Source organism: Rhinopithecus roxellana, chromosome 15 (genome assembly GCF_007565055.1).
Source record: "Rhinopithecus roxellana isolate Shanxi Qingling chromosome 15, ASM756505v1, whole genome shotgun sequence".
Taxonomy (NCBI): Eukaryota; Metazoa; Chordata; class Mammalia; order Primates; family Cercopithecidae; genus Rhinopithecus; species Rhinopithecus roxellana.
In genome coordinates this window covers 55,501,838-55,526,468 of record NC_044563.1, presented here as the reverse complement: position 1 = coordinate 55,526,468, position 24,631 = coordinate 55,501,838, and the positions used below count along the sequence as shown (strand labels likewise).

Genomic DNA, 24,631 nt, shown 5'->3' with positions numbered 1-24,631 from the left:
AAACTTGGAAGCAATCAAGATGTCCTTCAGTAGGTGAAAGGATAAATTATGGCACATTCAAACAATGAAATATTATTCAGCACTCAAAAGCAGCTATCAAGGAAAGAAAAGACATGGAGGAAACTCAGATGTATGTTACTAAGTGAAAGAAGCCAGTCTGAGAATGTTACATACTGAACAACTGCAACTATATGACATTCTAGGAAAGGCAGAACTATGGCAAAAGTAAAAAGATCAATCATTGCCAGAGGTTAGAGGGGAGTGGAATAATTAGGCAGAGCACAGAGGATTTTTAGGTCAGTGAAACTATTCTGTACCATGCTACAATGATGAGTACATGTCATTATCGATTTGTCAAAATTCATAGAATGTACAACACCAAGAGTGAACCCTAATGTAAACTATGGATTCCAGATGATAATGATGCATCCATGTAGGTTAATTGATTGTAACAAATGTTCTACTCTTCTGCAGGATGTTGATGGTGGGGAGGTTGTGGTTGTGTGGAAGTAGGTGGGTGTGGGAACTCTGTACGTTCTGTTCAGTTTTGCTGTGAACCTAAACCTGCTCTAAAAATTGAAGCCTATTTTAAAAACACAAAACTTTAGCCTCTTACTACACTCCCATTAAATGGATTAAAGAAAAAAATAACAATACTAAGTGTTGGTGAGGATGTGGAGCAACTGGAACTCTTACACATTGTTGATGGGAGTTAAATATTGGACAATGACTTTGGAAAACAGTTTGTCAGTGTCTTTGAAAGTGAAACATACACCTGCCTAGTGACCTAACACTCCCACTCCTAGGTATTTCCCCAAGAGAAACAAAAACATTTGTTTACACAAAAATCTGTATATGAATTTTTATAGCATTTTTATTTATAATTGCCAAAACCTAGAAACAACCCAAATGTTCTTTAGTAGGTGAATGGTTAGACATCCTGTGGTACATCCATTCAATGGAATACTACTCAGTGATAGGAAGGAACTTCCAGTACTTTCAAAAACGTGCATGAATCCCAAGTCCATTGAACTAAGTGAAAGAGCCCAGACTCAAAAGGCTACATATTGTGTGATTTCATTTATATGACTTTCTGGAAAAGGCAAAACTATATCCAAAACTAAACCCTATCTCTTTAGGGTGAGAGAAAGGATTTATATCTTGATTGTGGTGGTAGTTACATAACTTTATGTGTTTTTCCAAACTCATAGAAGAGAACGTTATTAAGCGTGAATTTTACCATGTGTAAATTATACCTCAGCTAAGCCAACAAATCAACTTGAGTTTCCCCTAGAGCTCTGTGAGCTCAGAGACCTGCAGTGAGGAATGGGAGCCTTGCTTGTCTCTCCCATTATCTATTCTGCTTCTTTGAATTGGGCTCCAGGTTGAGAGGGGTTTGGGGGAGATATAGGCAAGCACAAGGTCAGATCTGAATGGAGTTATTGTAACCTGATGTTAGACTCCCCTAGGTGTCCGATGCCCAAACTCTGGCCCTTGTTTTAAAGGGACAAATATTTTTTGGGTTGTGTGCAGGCTTCTTTGTTGATCTCCTCCAGCTAGTTCCTGGGCTTGGGTGACATATCCCCCAAGACCACCTGTGCCTGTCCCCTTCACTCTGGCTGAGGGTCCTTCTGTAGGGGTCCCCTTCTCCTGGAGGGCAGACTTCTTTGGGCAGGGATCTTTCATGATGACTGACACTTGGATACCTTGCACTGTTTCTGGTTGGTAGCACAGGAAACATTTCTCTCTTTTGCACCCTGCAAGCACTGGCTGCTCCCACGGCAGCCCCCACCCCTCATGCTACCACCAGGGACAGCTCCCATCAGCCTTTTCTCTTCAGACTTTTCCAGGGGAGAGGTGGGTCAGGTTCTGTTTCCCCCAAGCTCCAGGGAAGCCCCATTCTCTTGGCTTGAGTTATGTGGGGTGAGGCACAGCACTGAGGTGATTCTCCCCATGGAAAGCCCCTGCATCCATCCTGCTCTCCCGGGTCAGTGCCTGCTCTGAGGCTGTATGAGGGCATCATAATCTGCCCAAGTCCTGATGGATTGTGTCTGGTGCTGCTTTTGAGGCTCTAGGGATACAGCAGCAATTCTGAGACAGGAAAGTCCCATTTGACATCCTACTACACATAAATATTATGTTATTTTAACAAAACTGGGATTTTACTACGTATATCACCATTTTATAACCTGCTTTTTCACTTCATACTACGTTTTGAGCATCTTTCCACATCAGTAGACTGCTACATTCATATCATTTTAAATGATTGATCAATATCACTTATATAAATGTACTAAAACTTATATCCATCCCCAATTGTTGGCTGTTTTAGATCATTTCTAATTTTAGATTATTATTAATAATGTGATGTTTGGGGTGAATCTATGTGAAGCTGATGAAAGGACCCCATTTGCATGAGTCCCTTTCAAATGCCTGGGAGTAATCTGGCAATTTTATATTCATAATTTTGTATTCTTTGTGTTATAGGGGCTCCCTAAATTGTCTAAACTTCAGGCTCCACAAGAACTGGATGTGTCCTTGGCTATGACAAACGTCTTCACACTCAATTTTTTTTCTTTTTTTTTTGGCTACGTCTTTATTTCCTGAGGATAAACTCCTAGAAACAGAATTGCTAGATTAAAGCAGATGCACATTTTTAAGATTCTTGGAACATATTGCCAAAGGGCCCTCCAGAATAGGTGATTTCATTTATACTCCCACCCTGCCTTGAATGAGAACACCCACAACTGGGACGGTTTCTAAGGGATTGTGTTTCCTTGTTATTGTGATTTGGTTGTAGCTGACATTCCCACCTTTTCCCGAAAGTAGAGGTTTTGATCTGTTATCCACGGGATCTGTGGGTAGAATTCTTGGGGTCTGTGAACTTGGTGGAGAAAAAATTACATCTTTATTTTCATCATTAGCTTCTCATTGAAATGCAATCATTCTTTCCATCTTGAATGTAGACCACGAATCCCCATGGTATTTACAGTACAAATGACTTTAGCAGTCCCATAACCAACAGAAATCACACGTTTTCATGCCTTGTTACAGATCTCTCAGAACATCATTTATGCTTATCGGTGCTTCAAAATTACGGTAGTTATTAGACCTGCCACTAGATCTTGTTGTGTAATGTGCTCATAAAGAACATGTATTCCTAAATCACAATTTATTTATTTATTTTTTTTTTTTTTTTTTTTTTTTTTTGAGACGGAGTCTTGCTCTGCCGCCCAGGCTGGAGTGCAGTGGCCGGCTCTCAGCTCACTGCAAGCTCCGCCTCCCGGGTTGACGCCATTCTCCTGTCTCAGCCTCCCGAGTAGCTGGGACTACAGGCGCCCGCCTCGTCGCCCGGCTGGTTTTTTGTATTTTTTAGTAGAGACGGGGTTCCACCGTATTAGCCAGGATGGTCTCGATCTCCTGACCTCGTGATCCGCCCGTCTCGGCCTCCCAAAGTGCTGGGATTACAGGCTTGAGCCACCGCGCCCGGCCTATTTTTTAATATTTTGGTAAGCACAGTCAGTAGAATTGCTTTCCTTTATAATCATGTGTATTTTTTATTTTATGAATTTTAAAACCTTATTCTGAAAAGAGGTCCTTAGGCTTCACCAGACTGCCAAGGCATAATGAAGTTCAGCACCCTTAATCAACTCACATATCTTTAAAACTTACTGAAGGAAAGTAATTAAGCTTTCATGAACCCCTCCCTGGAGCCAGGCCCTGGGGGTACATGCTGGGGATACAGAAGGGACAGGTTGACCTCCTGCTTTTGAGGAGCTCACAGTCTAGGTGGGACATGCAATTTCACAGCTCCTGCCACTCATTGTCCTGTGGGCTGAGGGCCCAGTTTCTCAGATCTTTCAGGATTTTAAGAAAAATTAGATATCCAGATTTTTATATGTTCCCATATAAAACAACTCTTACAATTTTTAAATGTTGGCAACTAATCAAAATTTTTATAAACCACTGTGTGGGCCAAATAAATCATGTCTGAAGGCTAAATCTGGCCCAAATGGCACCAGTTTTCAACCTTTGCCCTAGGAAAGCTGAATTCCAGTGAGGGTGGGACAAATTCATTCTGTGGAACAAAGCAGCAGAGAACCTGAGCACCCCCACCCATACCCTACTCTGCTCCTTGTAAACCAGGGAAACAGGGAACTGGAGTCTTGGCTTTGAGAAGAGAGGAAATGAGAGAAGAAACTCTACTGTGGGCAGTGGGATTCCCTGTAACCTGGGTGCAAGCCAGGTGAGGAGAGACATGGCTGGAGGTAGATGCTACTGTAGTGAGAGTGTCAAGGAAATTGTGGGAACAATGAGGCAATTAAATTATTGTATATCTAGAAAACCTCAGAGCCTCTAGCAAATAAGATAAAATAGAATAACTGCAAAAGAAAAATCCTATTTGAACTATTAAGAAAAAATGATGTTATTAGATATAAGATAAATGTACAAAAACCAATTGTTTTTCTTATTTTTGACAATAAATGCATAGAAATGGAAATAGAAAAAAATATTCCCATTATGATATTGACAAAAACTATATTTAGAAATAAATTTAACAGGAAAGACATAGGGCCTCTATGAAGAAAGGTATACAATCTTGTAGCAAGATAGAACACAGGATCAGAGGCCAGGCGTGGTGGCTCACGCCTGTAATTCCAGCACTTTGGGAGACTGAGGCGGGTGGATCACTTGAGGTCAGGAGTTCGAGACCAGCCTGGCCAACATGGCAAAACCCCATCTCTACTAAAAATACAAAAATTAGCCAGGTGTGGTGGCGCATGCCTGTAGTTCCAGCTACTCAGGAGGCCGAGGGAGGAGAATCACTTGAACCCAGGAGGCGGAGGTTGCAGTGAGCTGAGATTGTGCCACTGCACTCCAGCCTATGTGACAGAGCAAGACTCTGTCTCAAAAACAACACAAAAAGAGAACACAAGATCTGAATAAATGGAAAGATACACCATACTCTTGGATGGGAAGACTTAATATAGAAATGTCAAACCTTCCAAAATCAATTCCAAACACAGTGTGATGATCTTGATGTTTATACGAAGGAATAAATTCCTGAGAATAGCCAAAAAGATATGAAAAATAGTAACGGTACCAAATGACTTGTGTTGCAGGTATCAGAACCAACTTTAAAACCAGTCATTAGAGTAATGGTATAGGAACAGAGAAATAGATCAGTGAAAAAAAATAAGAAATCAAGAAATAGATCTCAAATATATATCAGAATTTAATATCTGACAGAGTAACCTTTTAATTATTTAATAAGCAATGCTTTCACAATTACTATTCATTTTGAGGCAAGTAAAATTGGATGATTATTCAACTTCAAAATAAAAAACACATCTCAGGTTGGCTGGGCATGGTGGCTCACACCTGTAATCCTAGCACTTTGGGAGGCTAAGGCACGAGGATCCCTTGAGCCCAGGAGTTCAAGACCATCCTGGGCAACATAGGGAGACTCTCTCTCTATTTAAAAAAAAATCAACATCTCAGGTTATGTAAAGATTTAAATGTAAAATAAAAAGCAAGATAACAAATTTTGGGTTTTTTTTTTTTTTCTTTTGAGACAGAGTTTTGCTCTTGTCGTCCAGGTTGGAATACAGTGGCACCATCTCGGCTCACTACCAACCTCTGCCTCCTGGGTTTAAGCTATTCTGCCTCAGATTCCCGAGTAACAGGGATTATAGTCATGCACCACCAGGCTTGGCTAATTTTTTTTGTATTTTTAGTAGAGATGGGGTCTCACCATGCTGGCCAGGCTGGTCGTGCACTACTGACCTCAGGTGATCTGCCCACCTTGGGCTTCCAAAGTGCTGGGATTACATATGTGAGCCATTGTACCTAGCCAACATGACAAATTTTACAAGAAAAATTAGGAGACTATATGAGCAACCTGAGTGAAACTTAATAAAATTAAGAAGTGATTAAGGAAAAGTGAGACCTTGGAAAACATTGTAGGCCAAAAGATACATAAGCAGGGTCAATAGACAAGCGAGTTATGGAAATGTGAGACAAAGTTTAAGATCTACAACATACAATAAGGATTTATAAATTAATAAGAAAGCGTTAACTCAGTAGAAAAATGGGCAAAGGATAAAAATGGGCAATTCACAGAAGAGTTCATCCAAATGGCAAAAAAAAAAAAAAAAAAACCAAAAACAAACGAAAAGCTGCTCAGCTACAGCAGTAGGAAAATGCAATTTAAAGTAACAGTGACAGATCATTTTATACCCACAGCTAAAACCTGCATTTCTGGCAGGGAAACACAGGAAAATATACTTTCATATGTTGTTTGTGGAAATGTGAAACATTACTGTTTTTTTGAAATGCAAACTTTATTAAAAGTATATATAATATACATTTAAAATGTGTAGAATATATACATCTCCACTGATTTACTTCTAGGTATTCATTCCACAAGAACACAAACCTTAGAGAGTACAGGCACATGAATAGAATTTTTTGCCTCATGTTTATAGTTGAAGAAAAGATAAAACTATCGTTCACCAATAGGAGAATGACTGAATAGATTATGGAATACTCACACTATGGAATACAATGTAATCTCAAAAATGATTTGAAACTTATATCAGTTTATTTGGGGGGATTTCCTTGAAGTACTATTGAATAAAAAAAGTGAAATGCAAGAGAGTATAATAGAATATCGTCCCACTTTTATAAAATAACATTTAAAATCTCTAATACATGCATATGTGTGTTTGCATACAATTTAAATGTGTCTGTCAGTGATTACTCAATTAAGGAGAAAACATACAGGAGGATGGATACAATGGGTTATCTGGGATCAAAGGGGAGGGTGGTACAAGCTGACATGAGCAGTGTGGAAAGTGAGGAGGGAAACATTTTTGGCTCATCCTCCACCAAATAAAATAAAATAAAATAAAAAAGCAGGGGCCTTTGGAATTGGACTCCCTCACCCTGCAGCCTAGCTAGTCCCCTGCCCCCAGAATGCTTGACATCCTTCCCACCACCCTATACATGGCCTTCTGTGTTTTTTCCATGATGCTAGAATGGGGCAGTCAAGTCACTGAGGGACAGGGAGGGTCCAGGGGTGGGGAGCTGCTTTCAGTGCATGAGAAAGGACCTCAGGGTCCAGAGTTCAGGCTGCACTCTCCCCAGGCAGCTTGGCAAATTCATGAGAGTGAGGAGACGAGGCCATGGGAAGTATTAATTCACTTGCTCTCTCAACTGAAGTCCTCCTCCTTCCATCTTAGCTGACAGGTCATGTCCTCAGAGACGATTCTTCTGAGTCCCACCCCTCAGTGATCTCGCCCTTCACTCCCTTTCATAGCACTCACTACAATTTGCCATCGTTTTTGTTTGTGTGTGCTTAATGTATGTTTCCCCATAAGCGCCCCAACAGGAGGAACGCTGCCTGTGCAGCACCCAGTATGAGATGTGGCGGGGTTCCGGAAACGCTGGCTGCTTTCAGTCATTTGCTCACTCACTCTCTCCTTCACTGACTCAATCTTTTACACATTTCTTTCTTCATTTTTTCCCTTATTCACTCCAGAAACATGCTATTGGTCCATGCTTTTTCCCGATCTGAATCTTCTGCTTTCTAGGGTGGCTTTTTCAGAGAAGGCGGGAGTGGGGACATGATGGTAGAATTCTGGGAATGCATCCACAACTTGGGAGGGCCTAGCTGGGTGAGTTGGAAGCTCTCCAGGGAAGGAGGGAAGATTCCAGAAGGCTGGAAGTCCTGAGCAGAAGGTGCTGAATGAGGAGAGAGGAGAAAGTGATGTGGTGGAGGCTGGGCCAGGGACACCCCTCTACTCCCAGGCATGCCCTGGCTCTTCTTGCTGCCAGGCCTTGGGTCCTGCCATTTGTTCTGCCTGGAAAGCCTCTTCCCATCTCCACGTGTTGAAATCCTACCCTTCCTTGCAGAGCCAGCCCAGATGTCCTCGAAGTCTTGCCTCACTCCTCCAGCTGGAAGGGCTGCTCCCTGCTACAAACAAACTTCCCTAGCACAAAATCTGGACCTCCCTCAAGGCGCTCACCACTTCCTGGCTTGGGTTGTGGTGTTGGTCCCCTCTCTCCACCCCATAGGCAGAGGCTCTTCCAACTGTTCCCTGTATCCTGCAGGGCCTAGGGCCCAGCACAGAGCAGCTGCCCAAGCTACTCTGGCTGAACGAATGAGCAGTGATGAGTTTGGGGGTAGGCGGGCGATGATTATGACCCCATTTTACAGACGCAGAAATAGAGGCGCAGCTAAGTGACGGACTTGGCCTTGGTCCCACAGTGAAGAAGAAGCAGAACCTAGACTCAGGCCAGTGTATCTGGTCCCAGAGGCCGGGCTCTTTCCAGGGCAGCTTGGTGGGAGGTGAGGTAGGGTGGGGCGGAATGAGACTGGGTCCTGGGAACCAGCGGGCCAGGGAGAGCTGCAGTTCGGACGGCCAAGTTCAGGGAAAGCGCAGCTGGGGAGGAGCCAAGGTATTTATTATGCTTGGTCTCCAGTTCCAAACAGAGCTGATGGATGGAGCTGCTCCAGTTCCTATAAACAGCTCGGGCCTCCCTCCCCCTGCCCTCCTCATTCTTAGCCACCACAGCCCAACTGTTTCCAGTGCGATAGGGGTGGGGGTGGGGGGAGATGACCAAGAAGAGAAGAATGGGAGACGAGGGGGAGCAAAGGAGGGGGAAGACAAAGATAAGACAGGGTCCTAGAGGCCTGAGGAAGCTTCAAGGAACGGAGGGTGGTCAGAGAGGATTCTTTGCCCTCCCACTGGCCCCTGCTGCTGTGGGCGGCCCACAGTCTGCATTCCCCTGTCCTCTCTGTGTCCCCTGGGTCTGTTCAAAAAGCCTCCTCCTCGCCACATTCTCTGAGGGCTTGTCTCAACTCCACAAGCTTCTGAGTCCTGGAGGACAGGGGCCATTCACTCAGAAAACCTTTTCTGAGCTGGCTTTAGTCTGTGTTGGCTCACAGGCCCTGGGGACAGATAGGACTCCGGGTAGGACCTCCCCCCAGGAGCTCCTGGCCCAGTGGGTGGGTCAGGCAGACACCCAATGCTGAGGGCAGCCCAGGTCTGTGGGCAGTTGGAGGAGAGAAATCCAGACAGTCTTCCCAGAGAAGGTGATGGTGGTGATACAGGTGAGGGTGGTGAAGGAGATTGTGCAGGTGGGTCTGGGGTGAGCTGGTTCCGGCAGAGGAGGTGGGAGAGGCGCAGGAGGCAGTGCTGCCTAATGGTTAAGACTGCTGGCTCCAGAGTGGGACAGCCTGGGTTCAAGTCTCATCACTGGAGCTCAGTTCTCTAAAATGAGGATGATAACAGTAGAAATCTCTTCAAAGATTGCCAGAATTAAACACGACAATGCACATCCAGTGCTCAGCATGCCCTAAAGTGCTCAACGATGGCCATCTCTGAGCATGTTGTGAGAGGTGGCGGGAAAGAGATGGGTCTCATGGGCCCAGTGAGCTGCCTGAAGGACAGGGGCACAGAACACAGACGGTGGGTCCCAGATCCTGGAGGATGTGGCCAGCCTGTGGGTCTGAGAGGGTGAGTTGCTGGCGCGTCCCGGGACCCGTTCCTGGTGGAATGCCACACCAGTGCATGGAACCCCGGGAGTTGGGCCCTGCACCTCAGGCTTACTGTGACCTGGGGGTGGCAGGGCCTCCCCTCTCCCTGCAAGCTGAGAGCTCAAGAAGCTGGATGCTCTGATGACCTAGTTGGCAGCTGTGTCCATGTTTGGCTGAAAACAGGAATTTCTGCCTCACTGGGGGTCTTGGCCAGGTGAGCAAACTCCCCTGTTTGTCAGGAAAAGGGGTCAGGGACCTGGTGGGCTCCCTGCTGGAGCAGAGGCCCGCAGACCCTGGGCTGAGGTCAGCCTAAGCTCTTGCCTTCCCCTTAGGCCTTAATGGGGCACCTACTGTGTGCCAGAGGGTGGTGCTCTCTCCTCTCTCCCCCAGCCCTACCCCATGAAATAGGCGTTTAGAATTTCCCTTTGCAGACTGGGAGCCAGGAGCAGGAATGGGGAGGTGAGAGGGCACGGACCAGAGAAATGGAAGAATCTCCAGAAGGCAGAGCTGCCAACCCTGGGTCCAGGGGCTGCCAGGCCAAGGGGAGAGGTCGAGGGTGCCTGGGGGTGGGGAGGAAAAGCATCACTGAGTGGGAGCTTTCGGGAGAGGCAGTCAGGGAAGGGAAGGGCAAAGGCACAGTGCCAGGCTGCTGACAGGGGGAAGTGGAAGGTGTGAGGCCAGAGGAACAAGCACCCCCTGCTCTGAGTGCTCTGCCCTGGCCTGTCATGCCTCTCAGTGCTCCCCTACCCAGGTGAGGCTGCTTCTGTCCCACACCCCACATTCACCCTCCAACTCCAAGCCAGGAACCAGGTATGGTTTTCTTCCAAGTTCAACCTTGATCTGCAGCCTGGCTGATCACTGAATTCTCCAGTCCATGGGGACCTTTAGCCCTCTACCTAGGGAGGCCTCTGGGTACCAGAGTTGGACTTTCAGGAGGGATGGGGCTGGAGACAGAGATGTGGGCCATCAGAGCAATGGGGTGTTTCAGCAATGAGGCCATGGTGTTCCCAAGGGAAAAGGGCCTAGGATGGAGCCCTGGCTATCACCACTTACAGCTGGCTTGAGGAAGATGAGCAAAGACCCTGAAAAGGAGTGGCCTGGGAGGGAGGAGACGGCTTCCTGTGTGGCATCACAGCTGTGGGGAGAGCATGCCCAGCAGGGGTATGGGTGGGGGGCCTGCTGCACAGGGCCTAGGGAGAGGAGGTCTGAAAAGTGTGCTGAGTTTGGCAAAGGATACCCTTGACGCTGGTAGCAAGGACAGCATGGAGCTGGGAGGGGCTGAAGGCAGCTCCAGGTGGGTTGAGAATGGGAGGGGTGGGAAGGGAAGCAACTTGACCAAGAAGCTGGTCTGTGAAGAGCGGGAGGAGGAAGGGGAAAATGGCTGAGGGGCTTCTCACTATTTTTAAGATGGGCAAGACTTGAGTCCAGCTGAAGTCTGAGAGGAAGATGTAAATAGAGAGGGAGAAGCTGGAGGCAGAAGAGAGCATGACAGGGCAAGGGAGAGAGGACGGGGCTGGGGACCCTGAGGAGGAGGGGCAGTGCAGCCTCTGAGATAGGGCACAGAGGGCTGAGCACAGAGAAGGGGAGGGGGCCTGTAGCTGTAGCAGGAAGGAAACAAACAGAAGCCCCCAGCCTCTCAGCCCTGGGGTGGGGAGCACGCTCACCTGTCAAGTGTGGGGCGACAGAGATGTAGGAGGGGCCGTGCTAGTGGCTGCGGCTCCAAGGTCCAGGGTGGTGCTGACCCAGAGCCTCAGTGTCCCCAGGGATTTGCCATGAGGATTGAATGACCATAATGGGATTGAGAGGCAGGGTTCAAGTGGATGCGATGAAGCGGGTTGCAAAGAGGAGGCTGGCGGCCACACTGCTTCTCCAAAATTAGTTTTTAATACATTCAGGTAGGTTATACGAAGAGTTGGTCCCGAGGCCTGGGCTGCGGCCTGGGTCCTGGGAATTGACAGCAGCATTGTGTAGTGTTTTCAAATATCAGGCGTGGGGACCCACACCTTGGCCTCCAGGCCTAAGGAAGAGTGTCACGTGCAGTAGCACCTGTGGTTGTGATCCCAACCAGGATTGGGTCTGCCTGGGTGCTCCACCCATCACCAGGGCCTAGCCCTGGCTCTGCCCATTGACTCTCCCTTAACTTCCTCTGGGCCTCGGTGTTCTCCTCTGTAAAATGGGGTGGAGAGAGTGGCATTTTCATTTTCTCGCACATTACTGAGCCCACATCATGAGCCAGACTGTGGGCCAAGCACAGGTAAGATGATGAAGACAGCAACACAAGGTCTTGAGTTGGTCCTAGCGTGTCCATTCTCCCCAGACAGCTCATGACTCCATGCTATGAGGGACAGGGGGTTATCTGGGTGAGCCTTTCTACCTATTTTTCGAAGAGGGAAAAAAAAATCCTTGCATGATGAGGCACAGAAAGGAAGTTTGGAGCCAGCATTATCTTGTGATATGACAGCCAAGAGAGGACATCACTCTGGTCCAACCCCCAATCTCACCCCCCAAATAGGGCTCTCTTTTTTTTCCCCAGAGGCTCTGTATAGCTCTCCACAAGTTTCATTCTCTTCCTAAGCCTCAGTTTCCCCATCTGTGCAATGCGGAGGTTGGATTCAATAGTCTCAAACTCCAGGCTCTGCTCAATAGAGGAAAAGGGAATGAAAGCATGCAGGAGCACAGAGAGAACAGGAGAACCCACACCAGGGTGGAAAGGATGGAAGGAGGGAAACTAAGGCAGAGAAGGAGGAGAGCGCCTGCAGCTGCCTGCCTGGGAGAGAGGAGAGAGCAGGTGTGCATAGCACAGGATACTTCCAGACCCTGCTCGGGCTATGTGGGGCCACTTCCTGTCCACTTAACGGCCTGCAGCCCCTGCAGTGGCAAAGATCAGGCCCTGGAGACAGAAGGATGAGGGTTTGAATCTCACCTAAGGCATTAGTTAGCTGGGGCCCTGGAAGGAGATTTGCAGAACTTCAGTTTCCTCTTTTATAAAATAGGGATAAAATCCCAACCTCCAAGGGTTGTCATATAGGGGCAGACACAAGGCTTGGATTCACATCCACATCGCCAAGCTGGGTGCAAAACAGAACCAGATATCTAAGGTTTTAGCTCCTGGCTCAGCAGCCAAGGTGGGGCTGCGATGGAGAAGGGCTGGGCAGGGACGGCGCTTAGAGCAGTACTGGGGTCAGGCTGTGTAACATGAGAGTGCCAGGCAGGGAGACGGCCTGTCCAGAGCAGGAGACGGAATGGTCCAGTGCCAGGCTGGACCCCTTAACCAGACTCTGTTGGAGCCGCCACGGCCCGCCTAACAGCACCAGATCCAAGACACACTCGTATGGTTCCAATTCTCTCTTCCGGTCATAGGCTTTTCATTTTCAGAGAGACTGAAAATCATTATCAGAAGATGTGACAAACAGTCTGCTTGGAAATGTTTCAGACAAATCCTACCAGGCTTGGCCCTCTCTCACCCTGGCATAGCTGGGGCAGGACTCTTCGCATCGAACCAGCGGGGCCTGCCGAGCTCTGGAGCCCTGAGCTTTCACATCTCAGGCCCTAAGCACACTGTGTGGTCACCACGCGGCTCTGTAGCACTCCCTCCTCCCAGACTGGGATATTCTTGAGGGCGGGAGTGTATCTCATTTCCCAGCATTCCCAGTGCCCAGAGCAGGGTGTGGCACAAAGTAGATGCTCAGTGAAGATTTGTTGATCTGATAGGTCAACATTATTCCCTGCTGTCCCTGAAACCGCCCAACTTCTGGCTTCCACAGCTGGACCCAAAGTGCAGCCCAGGAAGGGGGTCACCCGCTGATGCAGCAGGCGGCAGAGAAAGGTGTCCCGGGTTGCAATTTGGAGACCAGAGTTCTGGGATCCTGGGTCACTATGTGACCTTGAGTCAGTCCTCACTCTTCTCTGTACCTCAGGCTCCCCCACTGACCTAGAGTGTCTCCCAGCTTCTTTAGGCTTTATACTGTTGGTTAAACTTCTGCCGGCGGATGCAGCAGCATGTGGCCAGCGTGGTGAGGAGGATGGCAGAGACCAGTATGAAGGTGAGGATGATGATGAGGTTGATGTTCTTGAGCCCCCCCTTCTCACAGTCCTCGGGACGCACATGGCTCAGGGATACCTCCTCCTGGGAGCTGAAGCGGCAGATCAGGTCCTGGGTGGCGTCCACGTCCACACGGCCCTGGTGCAGCTGGGCTGCCAGCCAGCCATTGCCACAGCAGCTGAGTGGATTCCCCTGCAGGTAGAGGCGCCGGAGGCTGGTCTCCAGGCCACCCATGGCACTGCCTGGCAGGAGGCTGAAGCTGTTGTTTCGCAGGTCCAGCACCTCCAGTGACACAGCCTGTGTCCAGGCGGGAAGGTGGCTCAGGCGGTTCTCGGCAAGATTGAGCCGCTTGAGGCAGATGAAGCAGGGCAGGTCCACCTGCAGGACTGTCAACCCATTGCCCTGCAGTGCCAGGACTTCCAAGGAGGCCTCCAGGCCTGTCAAGGCCCCCGTGGCCACCTCCAGCCCAGGGTTGGAAGAAAGGTCCAGCTCAGTCAGTGGGGTATGGAGGAAGGCCCCTGCCCTGAGCAGCTCTATCTCATTATCCACCAGGCTCAGGCTGCGGAGGGAGGCGATGCCAGAGAAGGCCACACAGCTGGCAGGGCCAGGCTCATTCGGCCCCCCACAGGGGCTGACCCGATTCCCCTGCAGGTTAAGCCACTGCAGGCTGGCCAGGTTGGCAAAGGTGTATGGAGGCAGGTCCCGCAGGGCATTGCCCTGTAGGAGCAGCGTCCGCAAGGACCCCAGGGCTCTGGCGCCCAGTTCCAGTGTCTCCAGGGCATTGTGGCTTAAGTCAAGGAGCATCAGGCAGGGCAGGGAGCCTGAGCGCCGGGCCTCAAAGGTCCGCAAGCAGTTTCTGCTGAGGTTCAGGAAGCACAAGGAGGTCAGGTGCTCAAGAAAGCTGTCGGGGATGAGTTCAATCTCATTGTAGCTCAAATCCAGATTCAAGAGCTGGGAAAGGGGGTGGACGCTGGCATTCCCATTGGGGGTTGAGAGGGGCAGGGCTGACCAGCCCTCGGAAGGCGCGTGGATGCCCTTGCTGTCCTGGGGTGGCCCTGTGGGGAGCCGGATGAGGTTGTTGGACAAGTTCAGGTAGATGAGTCTCGGGAGCGCGGCCAGGTCGGGGAAATGGAGCAGTTTGTTCTCCCGCAGGTCAAGCCAGGTGAGCTGGAACTCGGCCTGGGGCTGGGAGGCTGTCTGAAAGGCCTCAATGCTGTTGCAGCTCAGGTCCAGCACCCGCAGCTGCTGAAGGCTGAAGTCGGAGATGCAGGTGAGGGAATTCCTGGAGAGGTTGAGATGGGTCAGGCGGGGCAGGCCCTCGAAGGCGCCGTCCTCGATGTCCATCAGCACGTTGCTATGCAGGTCAAGCTGCTCCAGCGCAGGCATGTCCTGGAAGGTGTGGCGGGTGAGGCGAGTCAGACTGTTCTCCGCCAGTGAGAGGGTATGCAGGCTGGGTGCCTCCCCTAGCAGCCGCTCCAGCAGGCCGCTGTACAGGCTGTTCCCAGACAGGTCTAGGGAGGTCACGCGTGGCAGGGGGCCCAGACCACCGGCACTCAGCGCAGTGGCCATCGCCAGCCGGTTGTGAGCTAGGCTGAGGTGCTCCAGGTGGGTCAGGGCCTGGAAGGCTCCAGGCTGGAGGAAGCTGATCTCATTGGTGCTCAGGTCCAGGTGACGAAGTGCCGTGTAGAAGCCCAGGGGTGAGGCCAGGATACTCCGCAGCTGGTTCCCAGAGAGATCAAGGGTCTCAGTGTCCGGCGGGAACACCAAGGGGACCTGGAGTAGGCCCAGACCCTGGCACGAGACCTTCTTGTCCACCTGGGGAGGGGCAGGGTGGGGAGACAGCTGGCATAAGTGGGCGCCGTAGGGGATGAAACCAGACACGTTCATCCAGGAACCCTGCCTGGCTGGGAACCCTTCTCCCATGGACTCCCAGAATGCTCAACTTTCCCCACCGCAGCCTGATCACCCCATGCCTGGATGACCCATCCGGCTCCCTGCCCCATCTCCGGCACCCAGCACAGTGCTGGGCATTAAGGAAGGAACTCGATGAAGTTTCTATGGGTGGACAGACGGAGAGATGACAGACAGAGAGAAGGACAAATAAACTAACAAAGAAACCTTGTACTTATTATTACCCCTCTTACAGGAAACAGCGATATATCCCACAGAGTGACCCCAAGCCAGTGAGCAGCAGGGCACAGCAGGGACCCAAGGCTCCTGGTTCTATGTCCTGGGTCCTCTCTACGGGCGCAGGGAGTTAAATTTCCAGGGGTAGGATGGGAATTTCTCCACTTTGGGAGAAATGTTTCCAAAAGGGAAAACTGTAATTTGTGCTCTGCCATCAGTTTTTATCTTGGCCTCCCGGCCTCAGACCTCATTCAGGCTCTCGTGTCGTGAGCAGAACCTGGGTCCCGGGGCCTGCCTTCCTTGTGGATGCTTCCCAGATGTGGCCTCTCTGTTGCTGTTACCTGCTAGGGGGTGGCTTTCTTCCCAGGCTGGGTCAGGGGACTAGGCCCCTGGAGGTGGGAAGGGGCAGGGAAAAGATGGCCAGAGCCAAATCCACAGTCTTTGGTGACGAGACCATGTTTGTGCTGTGCCACCTCCAGGAAGTCACATAACCACTGTTTTCTTACGTCCTTCCCCAGCAGCCACTCAGCATTTGACATCTTCGTTAATACTTTCAGGCCTGTGGTCCCATTGGTCTTTACCACAGCCTGTGCATCTGATACGATCACCCCATTTACAGATATCTAGGCTCAGAGAGGGGAAGGGAGGTGCCAGGATTGCCCAGCTGGTGAGGAGCAGAGCTGGGATTTGAATCCAGGTTTTTTTTTAACAACCAAAGGCCCCACTCTTGTTCTTCCACAGATGTGCCTTCTGGGACCAAAATTCTTTCTGTGCAAATGCAGGTCTCCCTTTTCTCCTCCAGGCCTCCAGGAACCCCAGCCTTTCCCAGAAAAGAGTCTGACTTCCACAATCAGCGGGTTCAGGCTCACCGCCCCCAGCTTCTGTCTCCACTGACCCATTCTGGCCCATTCACTGCTAAATGCCTGACAACTGCTCAAAAGCTCCACTCTGACTATGAGGCAGCTTGGCTTAAACTTCTCCATGGTGAAGTCCAGGACCCTCAGCAGGGCCTTCGAGGCTGTTTGTAGCCCCTGCCAACCTGTCCCCCACCTCCCACCACAGCCCACATGCAGTGACCACAGCTGACCACTGCCCATCATGCCCTCCCACACCCACTGCTGAGCCTCCTCCCTGAGCTGGATATGCCACCCCCAACCAGATCCACATGTGAACTCTTCATGTTGAGCTTCAGGGCCTCCTCCAACAGCGAGCCCTCCCTGACCATGCTTCCTCTCAGAGCTTTGCCCCGCTGAATTGTGGCTGTTTGTGTGGGGACCTGCTAGACAGTGAGCTCAGAGCAAACAGGGACTGGTTTGGTGGATGTGGATGCCTTGGACCTGACTAGCAAGTCAATTTTTCCTAATGAATGAGTCCCAGGCATCATCGGTTTAGTAAAGGTCTGAGGCACTGAATCAATCACTTCTCTGGGAGGAAAGAAAATGGATGACTGATGTTTTCAGAATATAGTCAAAGACAGCTAGAGCAAGAAGAGTTCAGCTCACCCACTTCCCAGATGGGGACACTGAGGCCTGAAGATGGCAGTGACTTGCATGAATTCACAGTGAGCCAGTGGCTGAGCTGGTAGGGAAGGAACACAAGCAGGCGTGTTCCTCTCCTGGTCCAGCTCTGCGCTTCCTCCTGAGAGCCCCAAGGTGAGCAGGCGGAGGAAGAGACCTGCCCAGCCTCAGGCCTCTGTGTGGCTCTTCCTACTCCATGCAGCACGACGACTCCATGTAGCCTCCAAGGGAGGCAGCTTCACAGGGGCCTCAGGAGGCCCAGGGATGCCCCGGCAGTTGGGCACTTGTGAGAACCTGAAACCTGCCCGGCTGCCTTGCCCATCCTTGCCCTTCCTCCCTCACAACCTCTCTGCCTGCAGGGGCCACTAAACATAGCCTCCTCCTCACAGCCCTTACCCCCTGGGGCATTCCTTACTTAAAGCAGAAACAACCAAAAGACCTGCGATGGAGCCCCAGCTGTGTCAGGCTTCGTGCTGAGTGCAGAGGCATTAAATACCCCATTAAATCTTCCCAGGCATTGTTCATCCTGCTCCTATTGTACCTCTAAGGAAACTGAGGCTAAGGGGAGTGGGCTGCCCAAGATCAGACAGGCAGGGGCTCAAAACTCCCATTTGCAAATTCCTTTTCCTATTGGTGCCAGCCAAGTTCTGACCACTGGGCCCTCAGCTGGTCGGCACAGCAAAGAGCATCAGGGACCCACTTACTGAGTGTTACAGTGTGGGGGGCCACTCTGCGGTGCCCCACGTGTTACCCCTGGGCAAGTGCAGAGGCATACTGCCTCTGGATAGGCAAAGGCTCCCTGGGGCACTAGCCCCTGAGACTTGATCCAGGACACAAAGTTTGCCAAGCCCACAGCCCAAGTCTTCCTCTCCATTCAGGGGCCCAAGACCCCTGCTCTGGAAGCCCAGGGGGCCTGCTGGTGGGCAGGGCTGCACTGGGATGCCCAGCTCTCCAGTCCAGTCCAGGAAAGAGCCTGAAGTCCAGGATGGTGCTTAGAGCTCCACTTCCAGGGTCTCCATGCCTCCTTCAGCTCTGAGCTCCCAGCATGGCCTGGCTTACAGTGGGAGGGAATTGGAGGAATTGGCCCTTGGCCAGAGTTTAGAGCTCCCACCCACTGTTCTGGGCTATCAGGACACCATTGCCCAGCTTCTTTTTGTAAAACAAAGACTTGCCATCCAACTCCATTTCACCACCTGATCATGGGAGGAAAGCAGAGAAGGGAGAGGCACCAGGCAGTGAACAGTGGCAAAGGCAGCTGGGTTCGAATCCTGTAGGTCCCTGGTGGGTGACACATCTTCCCCTTCCCCTCCCGTGTGTATTATCCCCATGCTGGTTCAGAAAGTGCTTTCCTATCTCTTATCTCATTTCCCCAGACTTTAAAACTCACTCGCTTCCCCTCTGCCTGTTGGGTGGTTAAGGTCTTTCCCCTCTGAGCCTCATCTCCCTGAGGTAGAATGTGCATTTGTATTTGGTGACGTCTGAGGCCTTCTCTGACCGTAATTCTGGGCTCCGGGAATCTTAGAAGGGCTCTGAAGAGCAAGAAAGGTAGTGGCAACAGGAGACATTGCACCCCCAGGGAAGGGCTGCGGGCAGGCAGCTGCCGGCACTTCCTGCCTCCTGAAGCAGCTGCCGGTTCTGTGTCATAAGCTTCTTCGAGTCTCAGGTCCAAGAGGGGCTTCCGGAGGCCCTGCCCTTTCCCCAGCCAGGCTCTGGTCTCAGTGACTGCCCGGCCTTACAAGTGGACCTAGGTGTTCTCTTTGCCCTGTATCTCATAGAGTCACAAGAACTTTAGGGCTAGTTTCCCTGGCTTGGGACAGGAAAAAGGAATAGAAGCAAATCAGACTTGGTCCTTGCCCTAGGGAAGTTCATGGTCTGGCAGGTGAGACAGGCTTAGACCCTTTCACCAACCCCCACCACGTGCTCAGTCTTCTCTGTATTGAGACAGAGGGAAGCCTGGGGACCTCAGGAACCCAGAGGAAGGTGTGATCAGACTAGGCCAGCCTGGGAGGGGCTTGGGGAGACTTCCTGGAGATGGCAGCATTTGACCTGGGCAGTAAGGAGTGAGAAGCACCCCAGTGGGCAGTCCCAAGTCAAGGAGCCCAGTTAGGAAGGGGATTTGTCCCCAGGAGGGATGAGCACAGAGGAGCCCCTCCCAGCTGACCTACCCCAAATTCCCCACACATATATACATTCTAGATCCTCTAGCTGGACCTACTGCTCTGTGGGGACAGCTTGGGGGAATACAGTGTAATATCAGCCTCATTGTTCCCAGCTGAATGACCTTGGAAAAGTCATAACCCCTCCAAGCCTCAGTCTCCTCCTTTGCAAAATGAGAATAATGGTGCTTACCTGGCAGGATTGTTGGGTAAGCAAGATGTTTAAACATTCTAGTAGGTGCTCATTAAATGCAAGGTACATTCCCTTTCCTCTCCTGACTCTTCTAACTTCTGGCTTCTGGGGCTGGGGCACTAGCACACCCTAGGGCAGAGAGGTGGGGGTGGCCCTCACCCTGTCTGGGCAGAGCATCTTACCATCTTACATGGCACTTTGTCTTGGTGTTGTGCAGCCAGGCCTAGGGTCAGCAGGGCCAGGAGCAGCAGGATCTGGGGGCTCATGGCTCTGTGTAGGGAGGAGAGGAAAGGGGAACACTGTAAGACCACTGGCTCCTTCCCACTGCCAGCCCCCACTCCCACCCATTCTGTGCCTGCCCTCGGAACCCCAGAGCATGGCTGGAGCTGAAGTAAAGGTGGTTTGAGCAGGGGAGAGCCGCATGGGAAATGGGCCTGCAGCCCATCATAGTAGGCCTCTCACCCAGGCCAAGGAGCCGCCCGTTACCCAGGGGAAGCAAGTTTTAAAGCAGCAGGTGACTTGGCCAGATGGGAGTTTTCAAAAGACCCCACCGGGGGGAAGATAGCTCGGAGGGGATGCACAGAAGGCTGACAGACCCTAAGGGTTACCCTAGGCCATGCTCAGGGCCAGGGACTGGGGGCATGGGGATATAGAGGGGGTTTGGAGGGTGGGCCTCTGACTACATTTCCACCCAGGCCACACAAGTCCTCCATACCAGCTCCTCAGTCCCCATATGGAATTCCTCGTTTTCTGCCCACTCCCCCACCTTTATTTTGCCCTTTTCCTTTTGATTCTCTGATTCTCGAGCCCTTGCCATTGTTCAAGGCTTGGGCCCGGACCTTGACAGGAAGCCCCACAGGAGGCCTGGCTGCCCTAGCACTGCTCTGCGGACTTCCCCAGGAGCAGCCTGGCAGGCCCTGTACTTTCACTGAAGCCACACTCTGGCCTCCTGGGCCAGCCCTTCCTTCTGAGAGCAGCCAGGGGTGGGGCTAAGGGGACTGCACAGGCCCTCAGCAGGGTCAAATCCCAGTGCTGCTGGAGGCTCACTCACCCCCTCACTAAGGACATCGGCCAAGTGCTAGGGATATACAAATCCATCCATGAATTTCATTCATTCATTCACACCTTTACTGAATACCTCCTCACCATGGCTCTGTGCTGGGAACCGGGAACTCAAAAAACAAATAAACACAAAAAAGAAGTGACAGTGATACAGAGAGTCTTAAAGAGGGACACAAAAAGCCTTCCAAGAGCACCAGGCACAGAGTCACCCACATCCGACTGCTCCCTCTTGTCTCCTCTACCTTCCTGCTGTATGACCTTACAAGTCGCTTCACCTCTCTGAGCCTCAGTCTCCTCATTTGAGGTTAATGGCAGCCATGCCAAGTTTTGTTGAGAATCAAACGAGATGCCACTAACAGAGCCCCCATTATGCACTAGGCCCTCTTCTCGGCACTTTCTAGGCGTGAACTCATTCCATCCTCACAAAAATTCAGTGACTTGGTTCCATGATCATTTTACAGAAGGGAAAAAGAAAGCTCAGAGAGCTTAGGTACTACACCCGAGGTCACGCGGTGAACAAGCCACTGGCCCAGGCAAGTCTGGATCCTGGGTCTGTGCCGTTCAGATTCACACTCTCAGGCCTCCCACAGTGGGTGCTCCCTGAGTGAGTGCTGAACCGCGACTTTGAAGGATGCTGCAGGAGAAAAGGCATTTACAGGGCTTTTGAGGGCAGCGTCTTTGACTGTTGGAACCCACTAGTGATGAGCTTTGGATGAAGATGACTGCTGTGAATCCCATCTCGCTTGAAGGCATACAGACCACAGCCGGACCCGTGAACCCTATTCCCTGGCTCCCCTCAGGGCCACAGGTGCTGCCCCTGCAGCTGCTCTGCTCTCACCTGCATTACAGGTTGCGCTTTCACAGGAAACTTTGTTCTGCTGTTTAAAAAGCAGAACGCCACCACCCGTTAAAAAGTTAGCATATTCAGAACTGAGTGAAAACCCCTTTGCAGGGCCTTCCAGGCCATTGGGGAGCATGCCCTGCCTGGCCAGCTCTTCCCTCCAGCCTCCTTCCCCGGTGTCCCCTCTCATGTTCTGGATTCTGGATATCTCATATTTCTATCAGTTCCCTGAGCAGATTTTCCCTGCCCCAAACCTTCACTTCCTCCCCTCTCCTCTTCTGCTAAAGACCTCCTCATCCTTGGGGTCCCAGCTTAGATGGGCCAAGAGGTCTTCTTTGGTTCCCCAAGTCTGGGCTACGTCCTCCAGTCCTCCCAGAGCCCCTGAGCTTCCAGTGAGCACATCACCAAGCCCTCCGTGGCTACTGTGCCCCACCCCCCTCCCATGGGAAGTGCCCCTAGAGAGGGGCTCACCGTCCTGAGATGCATCTCACAGCACACAGCAGGTCAGCAGCGGCACAGAGAACTGACACCAGGAGGCTTGGTGACCTGGGGTTGTTAGTGACAGCAGTTCTCCTTGGCTCTCCCTTCACCTCCCTGCCACATTCCCTTCCCCTATTTGTGCCATCAGTGGGCTCTGACTGCCCTCCCTGAAACAGAGACCGCAGATCTTCCTACTTCCCTCTTGTCACTGCCACAGACTGAGATGCCACACCAATCCTGGCCTTACCCACAACACCCTGACCCCTTATAATCTGTCCTATACCTAGCAGCCAGAGTGATAAAATCATCTGTCAGACCCCAAACCTCTACTGTTTGAAAATCTTCAAGAAAATCCAGGCCATCCACAGTCTCCTCTCTGACTCCTGTCCATTTTCCCTTCCCTCACTAAATTCCAGCTTTCTTGCTGTTCCTTCAACACAGCAAATTCCTTCCTGCCTCAGGGCCTTTGCTCCTGCGGTTTCCTCTCCCTGAATGCTCTTCCTCAGCTTCTCACACATGTCATTGTTTTCCCACATTTATCATTTCCTCATCATTTATTTCTTATCATGTGGGAACAGGGGCCTACTAAGTAGGTGCTCACTAAAGACTAGTGAACAAGTGGCAAAGTCAGGGCAGAAGCTCAGCTGCAGTGGACTGAGTGGAGAGTGCCAGGTGAGGACAAGGAAGGGTCCTAGGCCCTTATTTCCCCTCCCTCTGCCAAACCCCACTCTATCCCCAAGGTGGCCCTGTGTACATCCCAAAGGGACCGTCCCTGCAGCACATGGGCACTCTGTCCTGGCATCTGATGGGAAGGGCCCCTCAGCTGTGGGCCCTCCTCAGTGGTGCCCAAGACTACTCTCTCTCAAAAAGGAGGACGGTGTCACTTAGACCCAGGCTTGCATCCAAAGCCCACCACTCACCAGCTCTGCTCCCTAGGGTAAGTCCCTTCATTTCTTGTTGCCCCAGTGTCCTGTTGCAGGGTAGGCAGCTGGGTTCCAGTTCTGCCACTGGCCAACCCCAACTATTGTGATGATCCGGCAAAGAATGGTGGCAAAGGTGCCCTGTGTCCTCACTGTCCTTCCCAGCTGCCACAGTGACCCTCGCAGGGCTGAGCATCCCAGGTGAGGTGTGCTCAGTGGGGAGGCCCCAAGCATGCAGACAAGTGGCCTGGGCAAGAGGAGGCAGAAAAGTGCCAAAGAATGTGTGTGTGTGTGTGTGTTTGTGTGTGTGAGAGAGAGAGAGAGACAGAGAGAGAGAGACAGAGAGAGAGAGAGAGACAGAGAGAGAAGAGAGCAGGGGTAAGAGAGCAGGGGTACAGGGTGCAATGACTACTATCACAATAAGCCCACCCCTACATTTAAGGATGTTAGACAGTCTTCTAAGCACTTGACCTATATCACCTCATTTAATTCTCACAATCACCTATTGAGGCAATTACTGTAATTCCCATTTTACAGTTGAGAAAACAGGTTCTGAAAAGTGAAGTGACTTATCCCCAGAGTCACCCAGCTCATAAGGGCTTTGGAGCTGGGATTTATCCAGTTCTACATGACCTGAATACTGTGTTTTCTCCAGCACATGCTGAGCTGACTCCCCCCTATAGAATTGTCTTCTTTTGCCCATGAAGAAAAGGAGGCTCAGAGAGGTGACTTACCTAAAGTCACACAAGGAGCAAATAGCAGGGTCAGGATCAGAATCCAGTTCATCTGCCTCCAAAGCAAATGTTTCCACTATACCGGAGCAAGGTCTCCTTCCCTAAGCCCTGCCAACGACCCCTCACATGCAGGAGCAGGGTAGACTAGCTCACAGTCTGGGCTCTGAGGTCCTCTCTCCCTCCTCTCGGCCTCAGCTGACTTACTGGCAGAGTGGGGTCCTGGGAGAGCTGCTGCGGACGTTCCTGTCAAGCAGTGAATCACTAAGGGCAAGCCTCGTTCTGGAGACATGTGCATCCCACGGGGGAATTAGACCTTAACCCAAAGGAATGTGGCTGTGATGGCGGAATTTCAGGCAGCTCGGGGTGGGGGGTGGGGGTCCCTCACATCTTACCAGCCATGAAGAAGGCTGGCTTCAGAGCCCCTTGCAGAGCGGTAGGTGCCTCCCACCCCACTACGAGAAATGGGCAGGCCATCTAGTGCTGTGGGATGGGCAGCCCCACGCCTGGCCGGGATCGGAACGTTGCAGGAAACGTGAATTCAAATTCCGGTCTGCCCTTGCCTAGCTGTGTGTTCCTGGGCAAGTCTGGTCTTCAGGCCTTTGTTTTCCCAGCTGTCAAATGGGAACGTCGGCCTCACCCCTTTGCGGGAAAGATCCGCGGAGACAGGAGCCTTGGGGGCCTCCCAGGGACCGAGGGAGGATCAGCCCCAGCCCCACGCGCGCAGTGGGGACGGCGGGAGGGGAGGGTTTGGGGGGCGTCTCGCGGGACCAGACCCCGCCCTGCGCTCGCGAGGGGCGCGCAACAGTGCGCCCCCCGAGGGCTGGCCAGCCTCGCCCGCCTGGCGGCTCCTACCTGGCTCAGCGCGGCCGCAGTTCCTCTCCCGGGCAGTCTCGGCACATTTTGCGCAAACCCGCCCCCGGGTCCCACCCCGCGCCAGACCCCGGGGTCACGGCCCGAGGAGGCGCAGGCCGCTCAGCTGCCCCACCGGAGCCCCCACGCTCCGGCTGCAATTTAA

The 24,631-nt window shown here is 51.5% G+C and overlaps 1 protein-coding gene across 2 annotated transcripts; it reads right to left on the bottom strand.

Annotated features, from left to right (window-relative positions):
• Nucleotides 1-6,325: 6,325 nt before the first annotated feature.
• Nucleotides 6,326-24,631, bottom strand: LRRC32 (leucine rich repeat containing 32). Of its 2 annotated transcripts, none has more exons than XM_010366775.2 (3): nucleotides 24,469-24,631; nucleotides 19,762-19,849; nucleotides 6,326-15,401 (listed from the first exon to the last, which is right to left on the bottom strand). In XM_010366775.2, exons 2-3 carry the CDS (start codon nucleotides 19,843-19,845, stop codon nucleotides 13,497-13,499), a joined length of 1,989 nt encoding a protein of 662 aa, XP_010365077.1. In that variant the 5' UTR covers nucleotides 19,846-19,849; nucleotides 24,469-24,631; the 3' UTR covers nucleotides 6,326-13,496. The 2 variants fall into 2 exon arrangements, with proteins under 2 accessions (XP_010365077.1, XP_030774422.1); XM_030918562.1 differs by lacking the exon at nucleotides 24,469-24,631 and adding an exon at nucleotides 23,617-23,869.

What these genes read in the sequence shown, in the direction of transcription:
- LRRC32 (XM_010366775.2), bottom strand. Translation starts at nt 19,845, where the DNA reads ATGAGCCCCCAGATCCTGCTGCTCCTGGCCCTGCTGACCCTAGGCCTG. An exon ending in ACAAAGTGCCATGTAAGATG is followed by an intron (nt 15,402 to 19,761) that starts GTAAGATGCTCT and finishes GCCCCTCCCCAG; the next exon opens with GTGGACAAGAAGGTCTCGTG.